At 38.9% G+C, this 21,333-nt stretch overlaps 1 protein-coding gene across 2 annotated transcripts in view; it reads right to left on the reverse strand.

Annotated features, from left to right (window-relative positions):
* Window positions 1-293: 293 nt before the first annotated feature.
* Window positions 294-21,333, reverse strand: part of CD28 (CD28 molecule) — a 30,931-nt gene continuing 9,891 nt past the window's right edge. For both annotated transcript variants that reach the window (XM_058708526.1, XM_058708515.1), the window contains exons 2-4: window positions 9,973-10,329; window positions 9,619-9,743; window positions 294-4,261 (exon numbers count right to left, since the gene is read on the reverse strand). In XM_058708526.1, the coding sequence (XP_058564509.1) occupies window positions 4,133-4,261; window positions 9,619-9,743; window positions 9,973-10,329 (611 nt within the window). In that variant the 3' untranslated portion in view covers window positions 294-4,132. The remainder of the gene's footprint in view (window positions 4,262-9,618; window positions 9,744-9,972; window positions 10,330-21,333) is intronic.

Genomic DNA, 21,333 nt, shown 5'->3' on the forward strand with positions numbered 1-21,333 from the left:
CAATGGAAAAGCAACTTACTCTTGTCTGTGGCTTATTTAGCATGACCTTTTAAGATGATTCTAACAGTATTGGTTTTCATCACTGCACAAAAATTTCTAAAATGTGAATGAACTTCTATCTATCAGGTTTTCTTTCATCAGGTTCGGCTGTGTATTACATATGTTTTACCTCCTGTTTCACTGATAAAATGGATTTTTGAACTTATTAATAGAAAAGTAGAAAACAGAGCTGACTCTCTCCTTCTCAGAGTATGATTAGTACATTTAAGCTGACCATTAATACATAAGGTGTATGTAGTTCATTCATTTAATCAATAAATATACATTTCATGCCAGGTACTATTCTAGGCACTGGGGATATGGCAATAAACAAAGCAGACAAAGTTCCATCCCTCATGAAGCTTACATTCTACTTTGGGGAAACAAACAATAAACAAATAAATAAGTTTTTAAAAATCTTGCATAAGACTCTCTCTGCCCCTCACCCGTTCATGCTCTGTCTCTCTCTGTCCCAAAAAAAAAATAAATTAAAAACGTTGAAAAAAAAAATTTTTTTAAATAAAAAAAATTAAAAAAAATCTTGCATAAGAGATGGTGAAATGCTATGGTAACAAGGCAAGCAAGGAAAGTATATAGGGTTGGTGGGGCAAGTGGGGGTATTAACTAGGGCAGAAAGTAACATTTAAGCAGAGGCCTGAAGGAAATGAGGGAGCAAGCCAGATAGATACCCAGAAGAGAACATTCCAGACAAAGGAAACAGTATGTGTAAAAGCCCCGAGATGGAAACATGCCTGTGATGTTTGAAGAGAAATATGTTGGAAAGTATGCATATACCTCTAGGAGAGATTTCCTGAGCCTCAAATGTGCTTACAGATCCCAAGAAGTTACTCAGCCCAGGACTTGAGAAAATCCTTGCCAGTGTCCTTGACTTGGGTCAGTTACAGGTCTACAGCAGTGATGACCCTAGTTCTGGGTCCATCACTGCCACCATCTCTAACCTCCAGAATGTATTTGAATTTAACACTTTGAGGTCAGTCCCTAGGTGGGCTGTGGCTCTTATCCAGCAGAGCAAAAAGCTGAAATAAGGGATCTAACATCCATTTAACCATCAACATCCCCATTAAATTAGCCATGATAACTAGTGGATCCGTTAGTTAACCCAAGGGACTGATGGGGTCAAGACTAAAGTTTGATGTCTCTCGTAGAACATTCACATCACACAAAATGCACAGCCTGACATCTCAAAGATCTAAACCATTGGTCTGATGAGAAATTGTGACTAAAGCCAAGTAAACAAACCAGGAGTGTACCTTGCTTGAAATAAAACTACTATCTGAAAGTTTGGGTTTTTTTTAAAAAGCTAAACTGGAGATTTACTTTAAAAGATTTATCCCACACCATTTTTAAATAGCAAGTTTTCTCCAGATTCATGGCCAAAACTGAAGCATACCTGCTTTGAAAGACAAATACTAAAGCATAAATTTAAAAACAGGTACGTGATAGTTCAGTAATTTTACCACTGAGTACACAGAACATAATGTACACTTGGTCTCTTTAAACTGGCATGCTTGGTCCAACATAAGTGAGTTCACAATCAAAAATTATAGAAATACTATTAACTATGAGACTCTTACAATAATAGCAGCAAATGACATTATTTTCTTCATAATTACCTTATGTGAAACTGTAAAAGCATTGCTCCAACCACTGTTTTTAAACCATTTCTTGGCTCATACTAATAATGAAAATGGACTTCCCTGTTAACATTTCTACTTTGGCTCTGTTCAGAGTGAGTAAGAGAAATCTAAAGTGTGATTCATCTATAGTAGACCTATTTTTCCCATCAGAAAATAAAACCATTTGTTTTTACCAAAGATCAAATCTTTCCATTTTTGAAATTTATGTTTTGACATTGCCCTTTCTAAAAATTCTCTAGCTCTATCATTTTCAAATCCAGTCCAGTCACTTGGATTAAAGAACTCTGTGTGCCAAGAGGCTGGCAATGCAGCACACGTGCCAGTAAAAATTCAGGAGTTTTTGTCACCCAAGTACTAGCAAGTTTGACCTTCTTTGGGTTAATTGTATTCATGGAATGGAAGCCCATTTCAAAGTCAACTGAAGTACAATATTTTCTGTCTGGAATCATAGGATTCCTATCCCTCCCCACATCACACACACACACAAAAAAAATTAAAGAAGACTTCTTTCTATACATAAAAGTGGGGGGCAGAATGCTGTACATTTCATTACAAGCTAAAATATCCCAAAACAGGAAAATGGCAGAAGTTAAGAGATTCTCAAATTTTATAGCACCTTATCCCTGGGTAGTGGGTTTAAATTTGTGTTACAATATTCTTCCCCTTCTCAGGGCATTTCCCAGTTTAATCTTTATACATAATTTAAATGGCAATAATAATAATAATAGCTAACATTATTTGTCAGGTATGGTACTAAGCATCAGGGACAAGCATGAACAAAGGACAAATTTGGGCCATGCCCTGATGGAGATTATAGTGTAGGGACAGAGCCGTACATCACTGGTCCAGTACATTATGATCATTACCTCCATTTTATAGTTGAAAAGCCAGAGTCTTAGAAAGTCAGCAACTTTCCTGAGGCCAACTAGTAATGGGACTTGGACAAGATCTATTTCATCTGCTTCTACAACCTAGACTCCTCTAACATCTGAATAAATCGAGGCACTGAACAAATTGTAAAGGCAGCAGTAAAGCTCTTCTTCAAGGTCCCCAGGCATACTCCATTTGACCCAAACCGGAGGCAGAAAAATATCTGTGCTCATTACAAGGTCAGGCTTTACAGGGTCAGGCTTTGTTGAGTATCTTGAGAACTTTGATGTGGACTCAAAAGACATACTCCAAAATACTTTTCCATGTCATTGGACCTCCAGGGCAAACACACAGCTGAACCCACAGAGTTCTGGAGCACAGAGCCCTAAAGCACATAAAGTCTCTGTAAAGGAGTTCTTGCCACATTTCCTTTTGCCTGTTGTCTTCTGGAAATCTTCCACCAGATGCCAGCCACTCCCTGAGCACACTGGCAAGAGTCCCATCATTCCCTTCTATTCTCCTCCTTTAGAAGAAGCATCTTGGGACTCATCCTCCATATACCCTAAGGAGTACTAACACCGCTTTTTCACAGTATCATTGCTGCTCTGGATACGCTTTCAGCATCCCACTTTAGATTTCTGCACAGATAACAAAGAGACCAACCCAGCAAATCTGAAATATATGGAACAGCAAAGCCCCCTCTATGATGTGACTGAAATGATCTGCTAAAGAAATAACACTTCATAGTATTCAAATAATTTTGACATCAGGTGGTTTCATTTCCTGACACATTCTTCTGTGGTTTGGGGGGACTACTTTATTCTTTTCAAATCATATGGTCAATACTACATTGAATTCCCATTGCAGGGAGTAAGAAGAGCAAGACTGCTTCAAATTGCTTTGAAGGTATTCCACTGGTCCAAAGGACTAAATATGACCAGAATTCAAAAAAAAAAAACAAAAAACAAAAAACACAATGTCTATATCTTTCTTAACCTAAAGTATTAAATAGGAACTAGTGGCTCATTTCATGAATGAGAGACAGTGTTTTAATGATTTTAAAAATATGAAGTCTCCCCCCTCCCCCACCCTTACCTATCCCCACCCTAAACCCCCCTTTAACCAAAAGGAATGGTTTTGTAACCTTTCTTCTCCATCTAAAAAGTCCTTCCATATCACACTCCACTTGGCCACAGTGTTCAGGTGAGTGAGATGAAAGAGAAGTGAAATGGAAAACAGATTTCAAGGCTAACAGAATCCACTGGCTTTTTGTTCTCTACTGTAACCTCTTGATCAAGTCAATAAATACATGGTACGTTGAAATTTGGGTCATGGCACTACAAGATAGAGCCTGCCACAGCAATATTCTTTAACTTCATTTCAGAGCCTCAAAATAATGTTATTTGGTCTAGTCATTCAAGAAACATTGGCATCATTGGCCTAATAGGAGCCCCTAATGGGAGCTGGTGGCCGGCTGAAGACGAGGCAGTTTTTTCCTATCCAGAGCAGTTGTGTTGAGCAGGTGAAGCGCTGCCAGCCGGCTTGCATCTGGATAGGCGTCCATGTCAGGAACGGTATGCTGCAAAGTCGCGTGCTGGGGCATAGGGTTGGTAGTGCCTTCGGGTGGGCCCTGGCCTCCGGGGGGTCATGTTCATATAGTCACTCTGAAGGATCCTACTCCTCTTGGTCTTCATCTGCAGAAAAGAGAAACATCACTGTGAAGGGGGCAGGGGCACAGAAAGAGACGTCATGGGAGGAGCTCTAAGACTTGGGAGCAACTATTCAGAACATAGACTGTCAAATGAAGCTGAATACACCTGACTTCACTGAGCGCCTTGGACCTGGATAGTGACTAATCAAACCTAATTACTTTGGACTCTTCCAAATTAACCTGCGAAATCAGAATCAAACAACGTATTTTAGATAAATGTACCCATGTTACTCTTAATACAATCATTTGATCTGAATTCCAAAAGCATATCTAATTAACGTATCCTTTGTTGATATGTAAGTACTCTTTAAGGCCCTTCCTCCTGTGAAAAGGTTGAGCTTCTCCACTGCAATCTTCTTATGTTAGTCATTTGGTTAACAAGCTGTTTTTCCACAGGTAATCCAAGAGGACCTTAGATTCTGAAATGATCATAAAATTCATAGCAGTGGAGTCCAAATTAGTGGAGAGTTATGGTTCTAGACAACTACTTACATTCCTATTCTTTTATATGCACGTACATTTCTGTAAAGACAATAGTGTCCTTCATCTCTGTTCCTCAGACTCTGCTCCTTCTTCCCCTTTCTATCAGGGGTAAGGGAAGAAAGTAGGGGCAATCCTAAACCCAGAGCAAGAGCATACTTGCCATAAATCTTAGCAAAGTTTTGACTGGGCATTAGGAGCATCTTTTCTGAACCAACATGATGGTAAAATTTACATATTTGATAAAAGTCCCATAAAAATTCTAGAAATAGAAAGCTACCCAGATTTCTGAATGCAGAAGTCTCTATTATGAAAAAAAAAATGTCTATTTCTTGGCACCTAGGCCTGGTGCATAAGTAGATATGTTGCATGTGAATGGAATGAACACTTGAATAAATACGTAAGCAAGTGACTTCTGCCCTGGCCTATTTCCATGCACTCCTCCATGAACCATTCATACCTTCGTTGTCAAATGGGCAGGAGCAAATGTTGAAGGTTGGAAAAATACTGACGCCCACATTACCAAATACAGCTAACATGTTTTCAATTGTCATCATTTGAATTCTCAGCCACATTCTACACTAATGATTATTCTCTCCTTTTTGAAGCACTCTTCCATTTGCCTTCTGTGAGATGGTGCCATCCTGGTTTTCATCCTACCTGTCTGGCTACTCCTTGCCTGCCTCCCGTGCAAGCTCATCCTTCTTTAAGTAGTCATTCAATATGAGTTCCCCATAGACTTCTACTCACTCCTTCCTCTCTCTCTCTCTCTAGGCAATCTCATCCCCATTTGCAACTATTCACCCAAATTTATATCTCTGACCTAGACCTCAAAGGCACTTAAAACTCAACATGTCCAAAAGGAAACTCAAGAGCCTCCCCTAAAGTCTGGTCCTCTTTCATTGTTTCTGATCTCAGCGGGTCAGAAACAGTCAGCGGTTGCCCAAACCAGACGACCTAAGCCTCATTCTTGACACAACCAGCTCCCTATCCGCTGTTCCAGGGGACATTTGACAATGTCTGAAGATATTTTGGGTTGTCACATCTAGGAAGAATGTTATGGCACCTAGTGGGTAGAAGCCAGAGATGCTGCTGAATACCCTCTGATGCACAGGGCAGCCCCCTACAACAAAGAATTATCCAGCCCAAAATGTCAATAGTGCCAAGACTGATAAATCATGATCAAAAGAGTCTGATCATGAAAATGAATGGAGTGAAAGGGAAGTAATGGATACAAAATATGTGACCAAATTTAGAATGAATATTATTGGATTGCTTGTCCCTTCCTTTTTGCTCATACCCAGAGATGACTGATGATTTGAGCCTGGGAGCCTGGAAGGATGCTGCTCCATCCATAGATATAAGACAAGACAGTAGGAGAAGAAGATTTGTAAGAGAAGGTTACAAATTCAGCTTTGGTCATTTGGGATTTGAATGATGGATGAATGATCCAGCTGAAACTAAGAAGACCATAACATTAAACAGACATAATTGGGAGATTCATTCAAGAGAAGTAGCCATGGAAACCAAGTGGGTGAGGGAAGTTGCTCTTTAAACATCTTGGCTCTACATCCTTTCTATAAATGAAAGACTAGAGTTCTCTTGGGCACAAGGTTATGACACGGCAGGAGTAAGAGCAAGGAAATGTCTGCCCCCAAATAAATGTGGAAGGCTGCTAATGATACCCTGGCAAGAATTTTAGCTCTTACTACAGCTCTGAGGACTTCCCTTGCGAGACTCCCAATGACAGCCTTTGCCTTCAGACACCCAAATAAAACTATAGCTGGCCCCAATAATGAAGATGTCTTGAGTCTGAGGCTCTCCAGGTTGCACAAAGACTATGAAAGATCTGCTCAATTGGCTCCCATGCTTACCCTCATGCGGTTATCATATAGTGGACTTAGTCCACTTAGCTATAAACATAAAAGTGGGATGGAAATGACACGTGCATGGCTGGGAACACCATACAGTACCCGTAGTGTCCAGCTGCATCTAGCACATGCCTATATGTGTGGGGAGTATTTGCCTTATGTGTCTGTGTGACTGGGTCATCTATTCTGCCCCTTCACCAATCCTTTGTGTCTGCTAAAGATGTGGGACTTCACAATCTATCTTCCCTTGCCCTTCCTCCACTCCCACTCTTACCTCCTTATTTCCTCAAAACAACAGCAAGACAAAAGACAGTTCGCTTAAAGACACAGTCTTCAAGAACACACTGAATTTAAAGGCAGATACTACCTATCCACATACTATCTACATTCCCTACATTGTGATTGATAGTGGAGAAGACCATGTTTTTTAAAAGGCTCCTTTAAGAAAGAGAATAGGTTTTACCATTCAGCTGAGTGAATGGTGGATTGAGTGACAGTAACAGGTGCTGTTCTGCAGCAGCCTGGCAGAGGATAGCTCTTTATTTATTCAAATGTCAGCAACAGGTCAAGAACAGAGATAGAATGTGCAGCTGCTCCCAGAAACCCACTCAACCTACAACTGCCTACAGTAGCACATCACAAGCACTCAGGAAGTTCCGGGAAAACAGCAGCTACACCAAGGCACAATGTAGACCAGTCAAAAATAGGATCCCAGAATAGGACCCAGGAAATGGCTGAACTCTAGGGATCCCTAATTCCCTGTCTAGCTTAGCAAGTTGGTGGTTGCTTAGATAGTAACAGCAGCAAGAAAGATGAGCCAAAGGTAAAAATGCTGTACTATTCTACAAAATATACACATATATTTATTTCACACCCTTTTGGTCAGAGAGTATAAAGATCTAGGTTGAGATGCAAATAAAGAGTTCTTATTGGACAACCTGACTACAAGAGACCACAGAAGATAAGATTATGCCAACAACTGGCTCTTCCTAATTCACGGGGAACCTATGAACTAGAATAAGACTAAAATAAGTTTTATCAAGACAAAGCAAGTAGTGCTACTAAAGAAAAGCCCATAGCATATATGATGTTTCCAATTTGAAAGTAAACTGTTTAAATTCACTGAAAAGGAGAAGCAGGCTTTGTTCCTCTGGGCAGTCCCAGTCACTGGGCCTGGAATTAGTGCCTGATAATAGTAACTGATATTCTAGTGTGTATTTACAATAAGTTTTAAATGATGAGCAGCACCCTTCTGACCACTGAAAGTTAAAGTAATTCTCAAAACTACTTCCTGGGAAGCTGGTAAATTACATTGACCTAAGTCAGCATATTACAGGGGAGCACCTGTCTTGGAGATGTACCCAAAAAGCCGCTGCACCTATATTTTAGATTAAGACATTGAAATTCCTAAGGGATGAAAATAAGGACTAAGGTTCTACATTCTAAATCATTGGCAAGTACCACAGAGGTTCAAAAGTGGGAAGGTACCTTGTATGAAAACACCAAGATCCAGAAAGATGAGGGACTCAACTGACATCAGAGGAAGAATTTAGGCAATTTTCTCTACATAAAAAGCTCTCAGGGTTGGGCAACTTAGAGAAGGCAAGACAGGTAAATATCAACTTGATATCTAGTATAAAGGATTTCCAGGAAAAAGTAGCCACTTTGGTCCCTACCCTGCAGAAGGTACAGATTAGGCAACAGGCAGCTTAGCAAATATCCATCTGCCCTTAGAATCTCTCACAATTCATGTGGGGAATGGGAAGGATGGAGAGGCAAACTTTGGTAATAGGCCAACGAAGTTTAAAAGGATCTCAGGCTGCATCTATCATTGCATGACCATGAACCCGGGATGCCCTCCTCACCTCCACCTACCACCACCACCCCAGCACTATAACAATGCTATAGTAAATAGGATGATTCCACTTGTCATGGTTTTCACTGACCCATGTGTAGATTAGTTAAATGTGTGGAATATGCCTTAAAGACCCTTATGGGGGTTATCAATTCAACAATCTGACAAGCACTCATTAAGCATTAAATATGCTTAATACCAGATGGATGGTGAATATCAAGAGAAATAGTCCTTTGTCCTTGAGGAGTAACATTTCTTATTGAAGACATGACTCATACATGCATCTGACTTATAAAAAAAAATTCAAAGACAACATGGAATCAAAGCAGGAGATACTCTGTCCCACACCATGTACATGAGAATGGGAGGTTTCTGAGTAAGGGGAAAGACCCTTTGGTAAGGGAGTCCCAATTTAACAGTAGATACAGTCATCAAGATATGTTCAAAACTTCAATTTTGAAGAAGGTAAAGAAAAATATGCCAAGTTTGTTACTTGAACATTTGCACAAGTTGGTAAACTCTAATTCAGTGCTGAGAGCTCAGAAAAGTCTAACTCCCGTTATAGTTTCATAATGACAGCAACCATACTTGGCCTCACAAAATTCAACTGCTTCAGAGGAGATAAAAATATGACTCAGATAAACAGACCTAGTTTCTTTGCTAGGTTTGAATGCAGAATGCATAATTTCAGTAGCCAAATTTCTCACAATTTTTGACCCTGAACCAAAATTGTTCATTGGTTTCATTGCCTAGATTCCCAAGTTGCTTAGATTCTTATACATATATGTATATTAAAGCTATTTTACATGTCATAATGATATTGCAAAATGGGGAGAAGAAAAGTACCTGGCCCTAAGACTCCCAACCATCACCCGCAATGTACCCGTTTAGCTTCTTATTCTGCCTGGCCACCTAATTAATGCCTTCTAAAAACTAGAATTCACATTAGGTTTTCATCTCCAATACAGTTGAAAGCTAAAAGAGAGCCTACTCAAACCTAGCAGGGAAATAATAGCAATAATAGTAACAATCACATGTTAAACAGAGAATAAACCACACAGGCACAGTTCTTGAACATGTTCAGATTACATGTGTAGTGGAAAAGGTACACAAAAGCAGTGTTGCTTCTCTTACCCAGCAAGCACAAAGGGCCAATGTTGCTAGCAAGCTATAGAAACCTAGGATTCCACCAACCACCACCAGTGCCCAAAATGGCTTGGAAGATTCAGGAGACAGCTGAGCTGGACAAAGATGTTTCTCTGAAAAATAGAATAGAGTGGGTTAAACGACATGGGAATGGCACTTGAGTACATTTCCTTCCTTCTGAACATTATGGAAGAATGGGAGATGAATCAAAATATGCAAAATATCACTAGCTTAGAATGTGCAGACTTCCTCTTTGGGAAGTCACTGATCATGACCTAGTTTTCAAGACTGCCATTGAAAACCATTACTTTAGAGTGGTGCACTGGTAGAGTTGCATGTTACCTTTCACGTGGATAATGGTCCCATTGCTCTTCTCATTGTCTATGTAAGGAGGTGGATACATGACTTCAATTTTGCAGAAGTAAATATCCGTTTGGTTAACAAACAAATTTCGGAGGTAGAATGTCACTGTTTCATTGCCCAATTTCCCATCACAGTCGAATCCTGTACTTGAGTAGAACTGAGGCTGATGGGAGTAATTTCCATTCACAACGCAGACTTCCACAGCACTATCTACTCCCTTATAAAGGGATGCCCGGAACTCCTTTGAGAAGAGGTTGTGAGTATACTTGCAGCTAAGGTTGACCTCATTGTTGTACACCACAAGCCTGGGCAACTGCTTCACCAAAATCTTGTTTTCTGAAGGAGGAAAAATCATTTGCTTAGAACAAGGTCATGAGGACTTTTTTATCCCCCTGAAATCAAGATATATTAATGAACAAAATAAACAGATCTCCAGCAAAGGCTTTCTCTTGGCAGAAGAAGATGCAGGAACTCTTCGGAAGACAACACACTGAGAGTTTAAAAGTTTACATTTTTATATTATTTCCATCCTTCTTAGAATGGGACAATGGAGAATGTTTTCACTTGGAGGGCAGAATGTGGCCTCCTTTTGGCATTGAGCACCACAGCTATGCGTTTGGAATTTTTGAATCTTGACTAAGATTCCAAAGATGTTAATCATGTTTAATTTTGTTATTTTCCTGATAGAGTGGGATACTTAGAAATGGCTTGTAAACCATGGCATAGATACACAAATAGATTTGTCTTTAAGTTGTGATGCAGGTTTTTGTGAAGGAATTAAAATGTTTTGAGTCATTTGACTTTATTGGGATGAAGAGTAAGAAGGATGAAGTAGGATGAAGAGTAAGAGAAAAAGTAGGATGAAGAGTAAGAGAAAACATAACCCAAGGAGTTTAACTTACCTTCCATAGCATATTCTGAGAGAAGCCTTCTCAAGAACTTCACATATTTGTTCCCTTAAATCACAGAAGATAGAAGAGATATACAAGAGTTCCCCCTCTTTGCCATTTTTCTACCTTTATGCTATTCCAGTAAATGATCAAAGAATATGGAGACCATCTAGTTCAATCTTTTCACTTTTAAAGCAAAGAACCTGAAGCTAGGTGTTATAACCTACATGTAGAAGAGAGCATATCCATCCCATCTTACTTCCCACTATATCCCCATTGCCTGGAACACAACTATATATATAACTATATATATATATATATATATATATATATATATATATATATAACTATATATATATAACTATATATATATATATATATATACACAACTATAACTACATATATATATATATATATATATAATGACTGTTTAAGGGCTAGAAATAATAGATGATTTGTCTAAATCACTAAACAGATGATGAGCAAAGCTAAGACTAAAAAACCCAAGTAAACTACAATAACCTGAGAAATAGACCACTTAAGCATTAAGAATCAACTTTGCAAAGTTCTCTAAATTTTCCATTATTCTAAAACAATGAATTGCTTTGTGTCTCTGACTCAAACTTTAATAAGAACCAAACATTTTTGCCATTATTTTTGGGTATGCTAATAATTGTCTACCTATTTTCATTTTCTTTAAAAAAAAATGTTAGGGGTGCCTGGGTGCCTCAGTTGGTTAAGCGTCCGACTTTGGCTCAGGTCATGATCTCATGGTCCATGAGTTCAAGGCTGACATCAGGGTCTGTGCTGATAGCCCAGAACCTGAAGCCTGCTTTGGATTCTGTGTTTCCCTCTCTCTCTCTCTGCCCCTCTGCTGTTCATGCTCGTTCTCTCTCTCAAAAATAAACAAACATTAAAAAATATTTTTTAAGGTTATTTGAAGCAACATCCCACACACCCATACTGAAGAGCCAAATAGAATAAGAATCTATTAAAATAAAACCTACAATTTAGCCTGGATTTGAATTCAAGTGCTCAGGTGTTTTGTTTTTGCTTTGGGAAGAAGGAAGATGCATAGAACTAAATCACTAAAAGCTTTTCATCACCTATATAGTTCTAAACACTAGTTGTACACCAAGAACTTAAAAAACAAAAACAAAAACCTATCCAGGTCCCATTTCCAGAAATTCTGATGAAATTTGTCTATGCTGGATGGGAGAAGGGATTTGTATCATCTATTTTCATTTTTTAAAACAACTTATTGGGATACAAGTCATGTACCATAAAGCCACTCTTTTTTTTATAAAAAAAAGTATACAATTATACTTATAAAGTATATTATAATTATACTTTATAATAAAGTATATAAGGTATACAATTCAGTGGTTGTGTTTCATTTTGTTTTCTTTGTTTATAGTTGACACACAACGTTACATTAGTTTCAGTTGTACAACATAGTGATTCAACGAGTTTATACTTTATGCTATGCTCACTACAAGTGTAGCTATTATCTTGTCACCATACAACCATATTATAATATCATTGACTGTATTCCCTGTGCTGTACCATTTATTCCCATGACTTACTCATTCCACAGTTGGAAGCCATATCTCCCAGTCCCTTTCACCCATTTTGCCCACCACCCTCACCTCCTTTCCCTTTGGCAGTGGTTTTTTTACTATACTCACAAATTATGAATGGATTGCCACAATCTGATTCCAGAATATTGTATTTTTCTTACCCCAAAAAAGAAATCCCATGCTCATTAGCAATGACTCTCCATTCTTCCTTCCCTCTAGCCCCTGGCAATCACTAAACTATTTTCGATCTCCATGGATGTGCTTATTCTGAGCATTTCACATATATGGAATCATACAATATGTGGCCTTTTTTGTCTGGCTTCTTTCATTTAGCATAATGTTTTCAAGGTTCATCTATGCTGTAAAATGTATCAGAACTTTATTCCTTTTCATGGCCAAATAATATCCTGCTGTATGGATATACCAAATTTTTTTTTCTATTCATCATTTGCTTTCACTTCTTTGTTATTATGAATAATGCTGCTATGAATGTTCATGTGCACATTTTTGTATGGACATGTTTTCAGTTCTCTTGGGTGTATACCAGGAGGGGAATTGCTAGGTCATATGGTTTAACTCTGTTTAACTTTATGAGGAACTGACAAAATATTTTCCAAAGCAGCTGCAGTATTTTACATTATCTACCAGCAGTGTATGAGGGCTCTGACTTCTCCACATTCTTGCCAACATTTGTTATTGTTCATCTTTTTTATTATAGCCATTCTAGTGGATATGAAACTGTATCTTATTGTGGTTTGATATGCATTTCTCAAATGACTATGACGTTGAGCATTTTTATGTGCTTATTAGCATTTGTATATCCTTTTTAGAGAAATGTTTATTCAGATTATTTGCCTACTTAACTGGGTTGCCTTTTTATTGTTGAATCATCAGAGTTCTTTACATATTTTTGATGCAAGTTCCTTATCAGATAAGTGATTTGCAAATATTTTCCCCATTCTATGGATCATCTTTAGTATTGCCATAAAAATTCCCCCCTTTGATTCTAATATTTAGTTAGGGCTGAAAATCACTATCGTGTAACAGATTTCTTAAGCTGACAGCATATTAGAATCACCTGAAAATTTAAAAACCCTTGATTCCCAGGCCTGTTCAATCAGAATCTCTGTGTACAGGATCCAAACATCAGTACTTTCAGTTTCTCAGGAGATTCTAATTTTCAGTGGTTACAGAACCTTACAGTTGAAAATTCATTTCTTATCCTCAACTCATAGGCCTCCATGGGCTTTTCCAACCTCATTTCCTCAAACCCAAGCCTCCATTAGCCAGACTATTTAAGTCAACATCTCAGCAACGTACTGTGTGAGCATTACTCTCTCCATACTTTGTTAACTAATTTCATGGCCTAGAATATCTCCCTTCTCAGGTCTCAAAACAATTACTATCGGTATCACTTGGTCAGGTTCTACATTTTGAGCACCTCCTGTTTCATATGCTTCAAGCTTTTGACTTGTGTGTATTTCCTCTAGACTTCTAGTTTCCATGTCTTCTTTGAGCAAGGACAACCTTTTATGTTTCTTTGTATGGTACCATGTGAATAATAGGATCTCATTAAATAATCAATAAGTGAAAGATGGTAATCTGACTGTATCATTGTTATCGGCAGCTAGGTCTGATTACCATCTCACTAAATCCTTATTCAAAATGTGTGTCTCAACAACTGAGCTTCATTTATGATTCATTCAAACACTCCCTAAAAGCACTGAAAAGCACATGTAAGGAATCAAAAAGTTCAACCTGTTATGATAGGGAAATGCAACTTGTGTTTTGTTTTGTTTTATTTTGTTTGGTTTTATACTTTGCTTACCTAGAAAGAATCATTGAGCCATTTCTGACCAGAAGAACCAAACCCAGCAAGAAATGCCAGCATCTCCCCTCCTTTTCAAGGAGTACAGGTTAGCTATTGGTATTTCCGTTTTCTGAGCCCTCCAGGGGTTGTTTCTCTTACTAATTATTTGGATTCTGTTTTGAGAGACAGTCAAATTCTTCCTGCTCTGCCTTCAAGAGCTGCTATAAGGAAAAAGATGACAACAGGACTTCTCTGCCAAGGTAATAAAAGGGAGAATAAGCAGATAAACCAAGAAAATCTAGAGAGAAACCCTGGAAGGTTAGCCACTTTGGCTTCCTTCTCCCAGCACCCACAGTGAGAGAGGAAGGGAGACGGAAGAAGGAAGAGAAGCTCTAGCATTTATACTCCAGTAGTTTGCTTAATATTCTTGTGTAACTCAGAATATGACACCTTCCCAAGATGCACACAGAAGAGAAAATTTCATTTCCCAAAGATGAATAGGGCACAGTTTCTATCCTTGGGCAGCTTACAGCCTGATGGGAAAGAAAGATACGTAAACAAATGGCTACTTTTAAAATACTGGCACAGTGATCTGCACAGTGTTTCTAGGTGTGACTGGACAACCAGCTCAGGATTTCTGAAAGTGAGTGCTGACCTAAGTGTTGACGTATGCATACACTTATTCAACAAATTTATTAAGTAAAAGCCTAGCTAAGATGAGCCTTTGTGTCAGGGATGGGGTGAAGTAGGAGACTGTGTGGTAGGACATGGGGCATGAAGTAGTGGACTGCAGGGAATATAAGACAAAGAGAGAAAAAGAAGAGTCTAGGCAGAGGAGATAAGGAGGTGAGAAAGAGTATGACAGAGGTAGAGAATTATAGCTACCTCAATTTTGCTGGACCATGACTTGTAAAAGACAAGATTGGCAAACAAGTAGAGTTCATAGCTTGGGCTCTCTCTTGCAGGTGACGAGGACCTATTGAAGCATTGTAAGCAGAAAGGTGATTTCATTTTATAAAAAATATGGAGGGGTGCCTGGGTGGCTCAGTCGGTTAAGCGGCCGACTTCAGCTCAGGTCACGATCTCGTGGTCCGTGAGTTCGAGCCCCGCGTGAGGCTCTGTGCTGACCACTCAGAGCCTGGAGCCTGTTTCAGATTCTGTGTCTCCCTCTCTCTCTGACCCTCCCCCGTTCATGCTCTCTCTCTGTCTCAAAAATAAATTAAAAAAATTTATGGAAGGGCACAAGTAAGAAAACATGGAGACCATTAGGATACAATCATAGTAGTCTAGGCAAGAGGTGATAAGGGCCTGAACTACAATTACAAAGAAGTGGATGAACTCAAGAAATATTTACAAGTTAAAATTGGCAGAACTCAATCTTTTCTATGAGACGTTGACTTTGTATAACCATGTCCACGCCCAGTTTAGGTGGCCATGTCCACACCTTGATGCCCGGATGAGCTGGGCTTTGCCTGTGTCATAGTGGAGGGGTCATTTAGGGTTGGGCTTGCCCCACTCCCTTTTTCTGGTTTCTTTTCTAATAAAGATGGAACAGTTAAAAAAAAATTGGCAGAACTCAGCATTGGCTTAGATGTGGTGAGTGAGGGAGAAGGAGGAGTTAAAAATGATTGTCCTCAGGCCCACAGACCAACCAAGTAAGTAATACTGTTTTGCCTACATCTCTTCTTCACTCATTATGCTCAGAAACTGAGGTAAAGTTTATACATCTGGGCTATGAAAAGACGTTCTTCCAGCCTAAGAGATCACTGCAAAGAAAATGTGAGTTACCTCCAAGGTTCCTGGGAACACAGTTGACTGCCTGTAACTTTGTTCGGTGTTTTCTGTTTTCACAAAGGAGAAGTGGTAGTCTTCCTCTCCTGAAACTGATTTTCCTTCACAAAGCATAATATAGTGATAATATTTTCCTTCTGTTTATCGTGGAGCCTCCAAAGTCAAACCTCAGCATGTTTAAGACTGCTGGGATATCTCCTGAACATAATCTACCTCAGCACTACAAATTGAGAAATTTCTCAGGGAAAAGCAATCCAAGATCCCAGTGTCTTGGCTGGCTGTTACATATTTGGTATTCTCTCGGTTGATGGCACATCCAACAACTGCAAGAGGGAAGGAATAATCCTTTTGTGTGTGACTCCCTGTACCAATACTGTGTCAGGAAAAAGCTTGAAAAATATTGATTACATGGCCATTTGATGAAAGAGACGTCCAATGTGTTTGTCAATGTTTACTTTTCTCTGTCTTCCATGTCAACACATAATATTAAAATTAGGTGCTATGCTTCAAGTGGTTTGCCAAATATGTGTGAGCATGTGGCTATGGTTTCTAGCTTAGGGTTCAACCAAGTTAAGGATTGGCTGATAGAACTTCTTGTTTTCAACATTTATATCCTGATAGCCCTTGGTTCCACCTTGGTTCATGTCAATCATTCAGAGAAGCCTAAGTGTGAAACCATCTCATAGGACTTCAAAATCTACATCTGCTTTAAAGAGACACTAAATGAAGGAAATTCACTTTTGGTGGTAGAAAAAGATAACCAATTCCTCTAAGTGATATTGAATATATGTGATCATTATAACTTACAGTAGACACCTTAATTCTGATTCCTCTTATTTTTTCTTAAAATGGAGCACTGTAAAAATCCACACCTCTTACTCTAGGGGAGTGGGGCAATAACATGGATAAGTCATAGCAACCAATAACGGAAACAACAAATGACATTGGACTTTGATACGTATTTCGGTTCTCTGAGTTTCAGGGAATCCACACAGTACTTCAAATAATTTAAAAACGCATTGAAAAATTTAAGAACATACCTAGACTCACAAAAAAACTAGAGAAATATCTAGCTTCCCCATACTAACATTTATTTGATTCCTTTTTGCTCTTTAGTTCATGCTAGGAGTGAAAAACATCCTTCTCAGGTTAATTTGGTCTTAGCAGACCAAGCCTTTCCCTGTGGATATTTGGTTTCCTTCTTGTGAGTGCTTAGGCAAGGTCCACCTAGGTCAAACCTACTACATTAAAAGAAAAATACTGTAAATTCAAAAATTGTATTTGCTTCTGGTTTCAAAAGATTCGCTTGACTGACATTTCTCTAACTGAATTGACAAGTTGTTTTGATGATGAATTTAGTGCTTTGCTTTCAAAGCCTTTCCTAGCAGCTAAATCAGCTAAAGGTGTGGGGACAGGAAGCTATAACCTCAAACCTCTCTCCCTCACAACTCCTCCTTAACAACAGGCAACATGAAGAATAAGATTGGAGGCGAAAATGTACTTATCTGTTCCTTATAAGCAAGGCAGTGAGAACTAAAAGATTTCCCATAGATAATCTGTGAATCTTGTGATACAGTTGACTTTTGGAAAATTGGAAGTCACACGTGCTTCCATGAGAACTGGTTACAAAAAAACAAAACAAAAGCAAAAACAAAAAACTTTCCCTTTTTCCCTATTGTAAATGGGTCAATTACTACATTAATAGCTGTCAACTCTCTGCACAGGTGAACCGGATAACCATCTCTAAGGTGTGGTTCTAAGCACCAGAGAAGGAACCCTGACCCTGGAAGGACCCTTCTCACCAGCTCAGTTAATGCTTGGATTTCAAAAGAAGATGAATCCTAAAATGCCATGTAGGGAACATATTGACTTCAATTAGTAATTGTGGCCTACAGTCATAGGACTACAAAATGCTTTTTCCTATTTTATCTCATATGAACTCCATATAAACCTCTGAAGTAAACATATAGGACAGCCATTTTTATGCCCATTTTATAGATAGGGAAACTGAGGTTAAAGAGGCCAAATAAGTTGCCCAAGTTTTAGGACAAGTGACCTTAAGGACGTGGCTCATGCTTCATGACTTGTAATGTATTGTTCTTTTCCCTCTGGGTTGCGTTGTGTAAAACTTTCAACACAATTTCGGTGAGTGATATTAGATCATCTGAAAGCAGGACTGGATAGTTGGATGGTACTAGAAGTGAGAATTAGGGAGGAAAACACAATTGAGTAGGGGAATAAATGGAGATCAAGATAAAACCAAATTAAATTCAATTTTCTCCACCGTTTTGCTGGAGTACCATCATGCAAAAAGTGCTCAGCTGGAAGGAATGTTGGAAATAATCCAAGCCAACCCTTTATTTTATAGAAGAGGTAACTGAAAATGAAAAAAGTAAGTGACTTTTTAAACAAGGTCACACAAATAGTGGAACAGCTAAGATTATTTATTTATGTTTCTAGAAATAATGCTTTAAATCATGAATGAATAGAAAACTAACTTTGTGCATTCAGCAGATTCACGTGATTTCTGGTGATTCATGGTCATATTTAGAAAAAGTGTGTTTGGTTTTTTGGGTTTTTTTTTAAGGTTTATTCTTTTTTCAGAGACAGAGACAAAGCATGAGTGAAGAAGGGGCAAAAAGAAAGGGAAACACAGAATCCAAAGCAGACTCCAGACTTACCTGTCAACACAGAGCCCTAATGGAAGCTCAAACTCACAGACTGTGAGATCATGACCTGAGCTGAAGCCAGGCACTTAACTGACTGAGTCACCCAGGCACCCCTAGAAAAAGTGTGTTTTCAAACTTTCTTTACCTGTAATGCACTTGCACAAAACACTTTGAACATGAACATTAGTTGAAACATAGTCACTTTTCATTCAAACCTCACTGGGAAAATTCTTCAGGACACCTGTGAATTACATATATGTATCATGTTTAATTTATGATATGCCATCTTTCCTTTTCCTTATCATAGCACCACAGAGAAATAGAATAGCACCTAGGGCTAGTGAACTAGAGAATAGAGTAGACAGCACTCAAGACTGGTATTTGCATTAAGACGTTAAGGAAGCAGTAAGTAGAAATATAATACATCTTTAATTGGCAATGTGATTTTCTTTCAGAACCTCTCAAGAACTTTATTGGATTCCATCTCTGCACATCACAATCAGAGGTTTTTTTTTTTTTGTTTTTTTTTTGCAGCTTAAAAATCAGATCGTAAGATCCTAATCACGTCGTTTCCTTTTTTAAAATTCTGACTGAACAGAATTTAACGTGTCAGGCAGGAACCCAAGAAAATGAAAGCTTTCTATTTTCAACTATCTTGCTCTGTGGTGTTTGCGAACGCAGTATGAAGGTGACGCTGATTTCCTTGGGGTATGGCACCTCCCTCCTGACCACAGAGCTGGTGAAGTTACTGTAACTTTCCTCTGAGTATATTTCCTCTTCAGGCCTAGGATACTCTTTAACACGTGGCCATCTGACCACTTGCTCCATTTTAGGCTCCATTAAGGGCAGGCTTGCTCACAGGCCAATCCAGTGTTTGCTCAGGGAACTGTAAGACAAACTGTGCTTTCTGGGAAGAAAGTGGCTCTTTCCTCTGTCTGGTGGCTTTGCCTCATACAAATGTGAGAAAGAGGACTACAAAACACTTGTCAGAATTTTGCCATCTTCTTTGAGCTAAAAACAAAGCTAGGAATGACCTAGCATACCTTGAATGGCTCCAGACTCTCTGCAATTCATGTTAAAATGAAAACAAAAATACACATTACATTTTCAAAATCACGTTGTGGTTGTTCCATCTAGTTTTCTAATGACTGTTGTCTTGAAAGTTTCCCCATTTTCCCAAGGAATAAAGATCTAAGGAAAGCTCCTCCAAAAAAAGAGCTTTGAAAAAGCATGTTGTATTTTCAAAGCCAGCCATATGTATGTATGTGTGTGTGTGTATATATATATATATATATATAGAGAGAGAGAGAGAGAGAGAGTGTCTCATTCAGGATCCCTGCGGAAAACAAATGGCACGATCAAAATTGGACAATAGGAGGAAGGCTTATTTATAAAAGGACTGTTGTCAAAAGTGTGGAACCACAAGGCAAATGCTAGAAACTGGCTCACGGCAGCAATTATGACCACCCTTAGGTCTAAAAGGGCATGGGCAGGGTAAGCCTACCAGAACCAGAAGGAAAGAGAATCATGAAGAGGAGGCCACCATGACAGACGCAATGACTTTTTTCAGAGAAACCGGCCACGGGACCAGCCCTGCCCAAGACTGTGTGTGTACAACCATCAGTTCTGTCAAGCATATTTACTCGTATCAAAAGGATGATTTGTATACAAAATCCAGATTCCTTAGTTCAAACAAGTACAATGATTACAGGTAGCAATAAAAATAGAAATAGAAACCTAATTAATAAATTTACTCAACAAGCTGCTGTTAACCAGCACCAATCTAAGCTCCATGTTTCACCCTCATCTTTTTATACACAGGCTGGACACTCTAGCATAGAGGACATTTGTTCTTGTCCTTTTAAAAAACTATTGTGCTCCATGCAATTGTCGGAAGTAACTCAGAGGTCAAATAGTTCAGTAGCAAAAAGTCCCATCTGAGCACCTAGTCATTAATTCTGAAGAGAGAAAAATTATCAAAACGATCAATGAGTACTTTCTGAAAAGAAATTTCAATGTGTCAAAAAATTGTTCTTTGGTATTCTGACTTCTGCCATGACAAAGTCATGCATTTATTCAGCAAATAAGTAATAGAACAAAATGTCCTAGGTTCCTGGGAGATGTAAAAGACTCAGCCTCTTTCTTCTAGGTGAAATCCTAAGGCAAATGCACAATTAGCTATACTCCAAAGCCACGTACGATGCAGGAGCCCTGTCATGGACAGTCGCGTGAAAAAGGCCTTATTTCCAGATGAGATGATTCTGGAGTCTTCTGTGCAGACAGACTGACCTTTAGCCGGGCCATGAAGTCTGGGGCAAATTTAGACAGACTAAGATCAAGGGAATGACTTTTAGCATTAAGGTTCATTGGTGACCAGCAGAGCATTCCTTTTACATAAAGGGGAAATAGGTAAAGATGGCTGATAGCAATCATAGAGAGGTTTCAATGCCAAGAAAAGACACCTGGATTTTATTAGAAAGGCAACGGGAGGTATTGAAGACAGCTGAGTTGAGAACGGTGTGGTAAGTGCTGCCATGCGGGGTGCACTAGCTGGAGGAGGGTGGAGGGGAGGCAGAGACCAATCAGGAGGCTGTTGCAGT

This window comes from Neofelis nebulosa, chromosome 2 (genome assembly GCF_028018385.1).
Source record: "Neofelis nebulosa isolate mNeoNeb1 chromosome 2, mNeoNeb1.pri, whole genome shotgun sequence".
Taxonomy (NCBI): domain Eukaryota; kingdom Metazoa; phylum Chordata; class Mammalia; order Carnivora; family Felidae; genus Neofelis; species Neofelis nebulosa.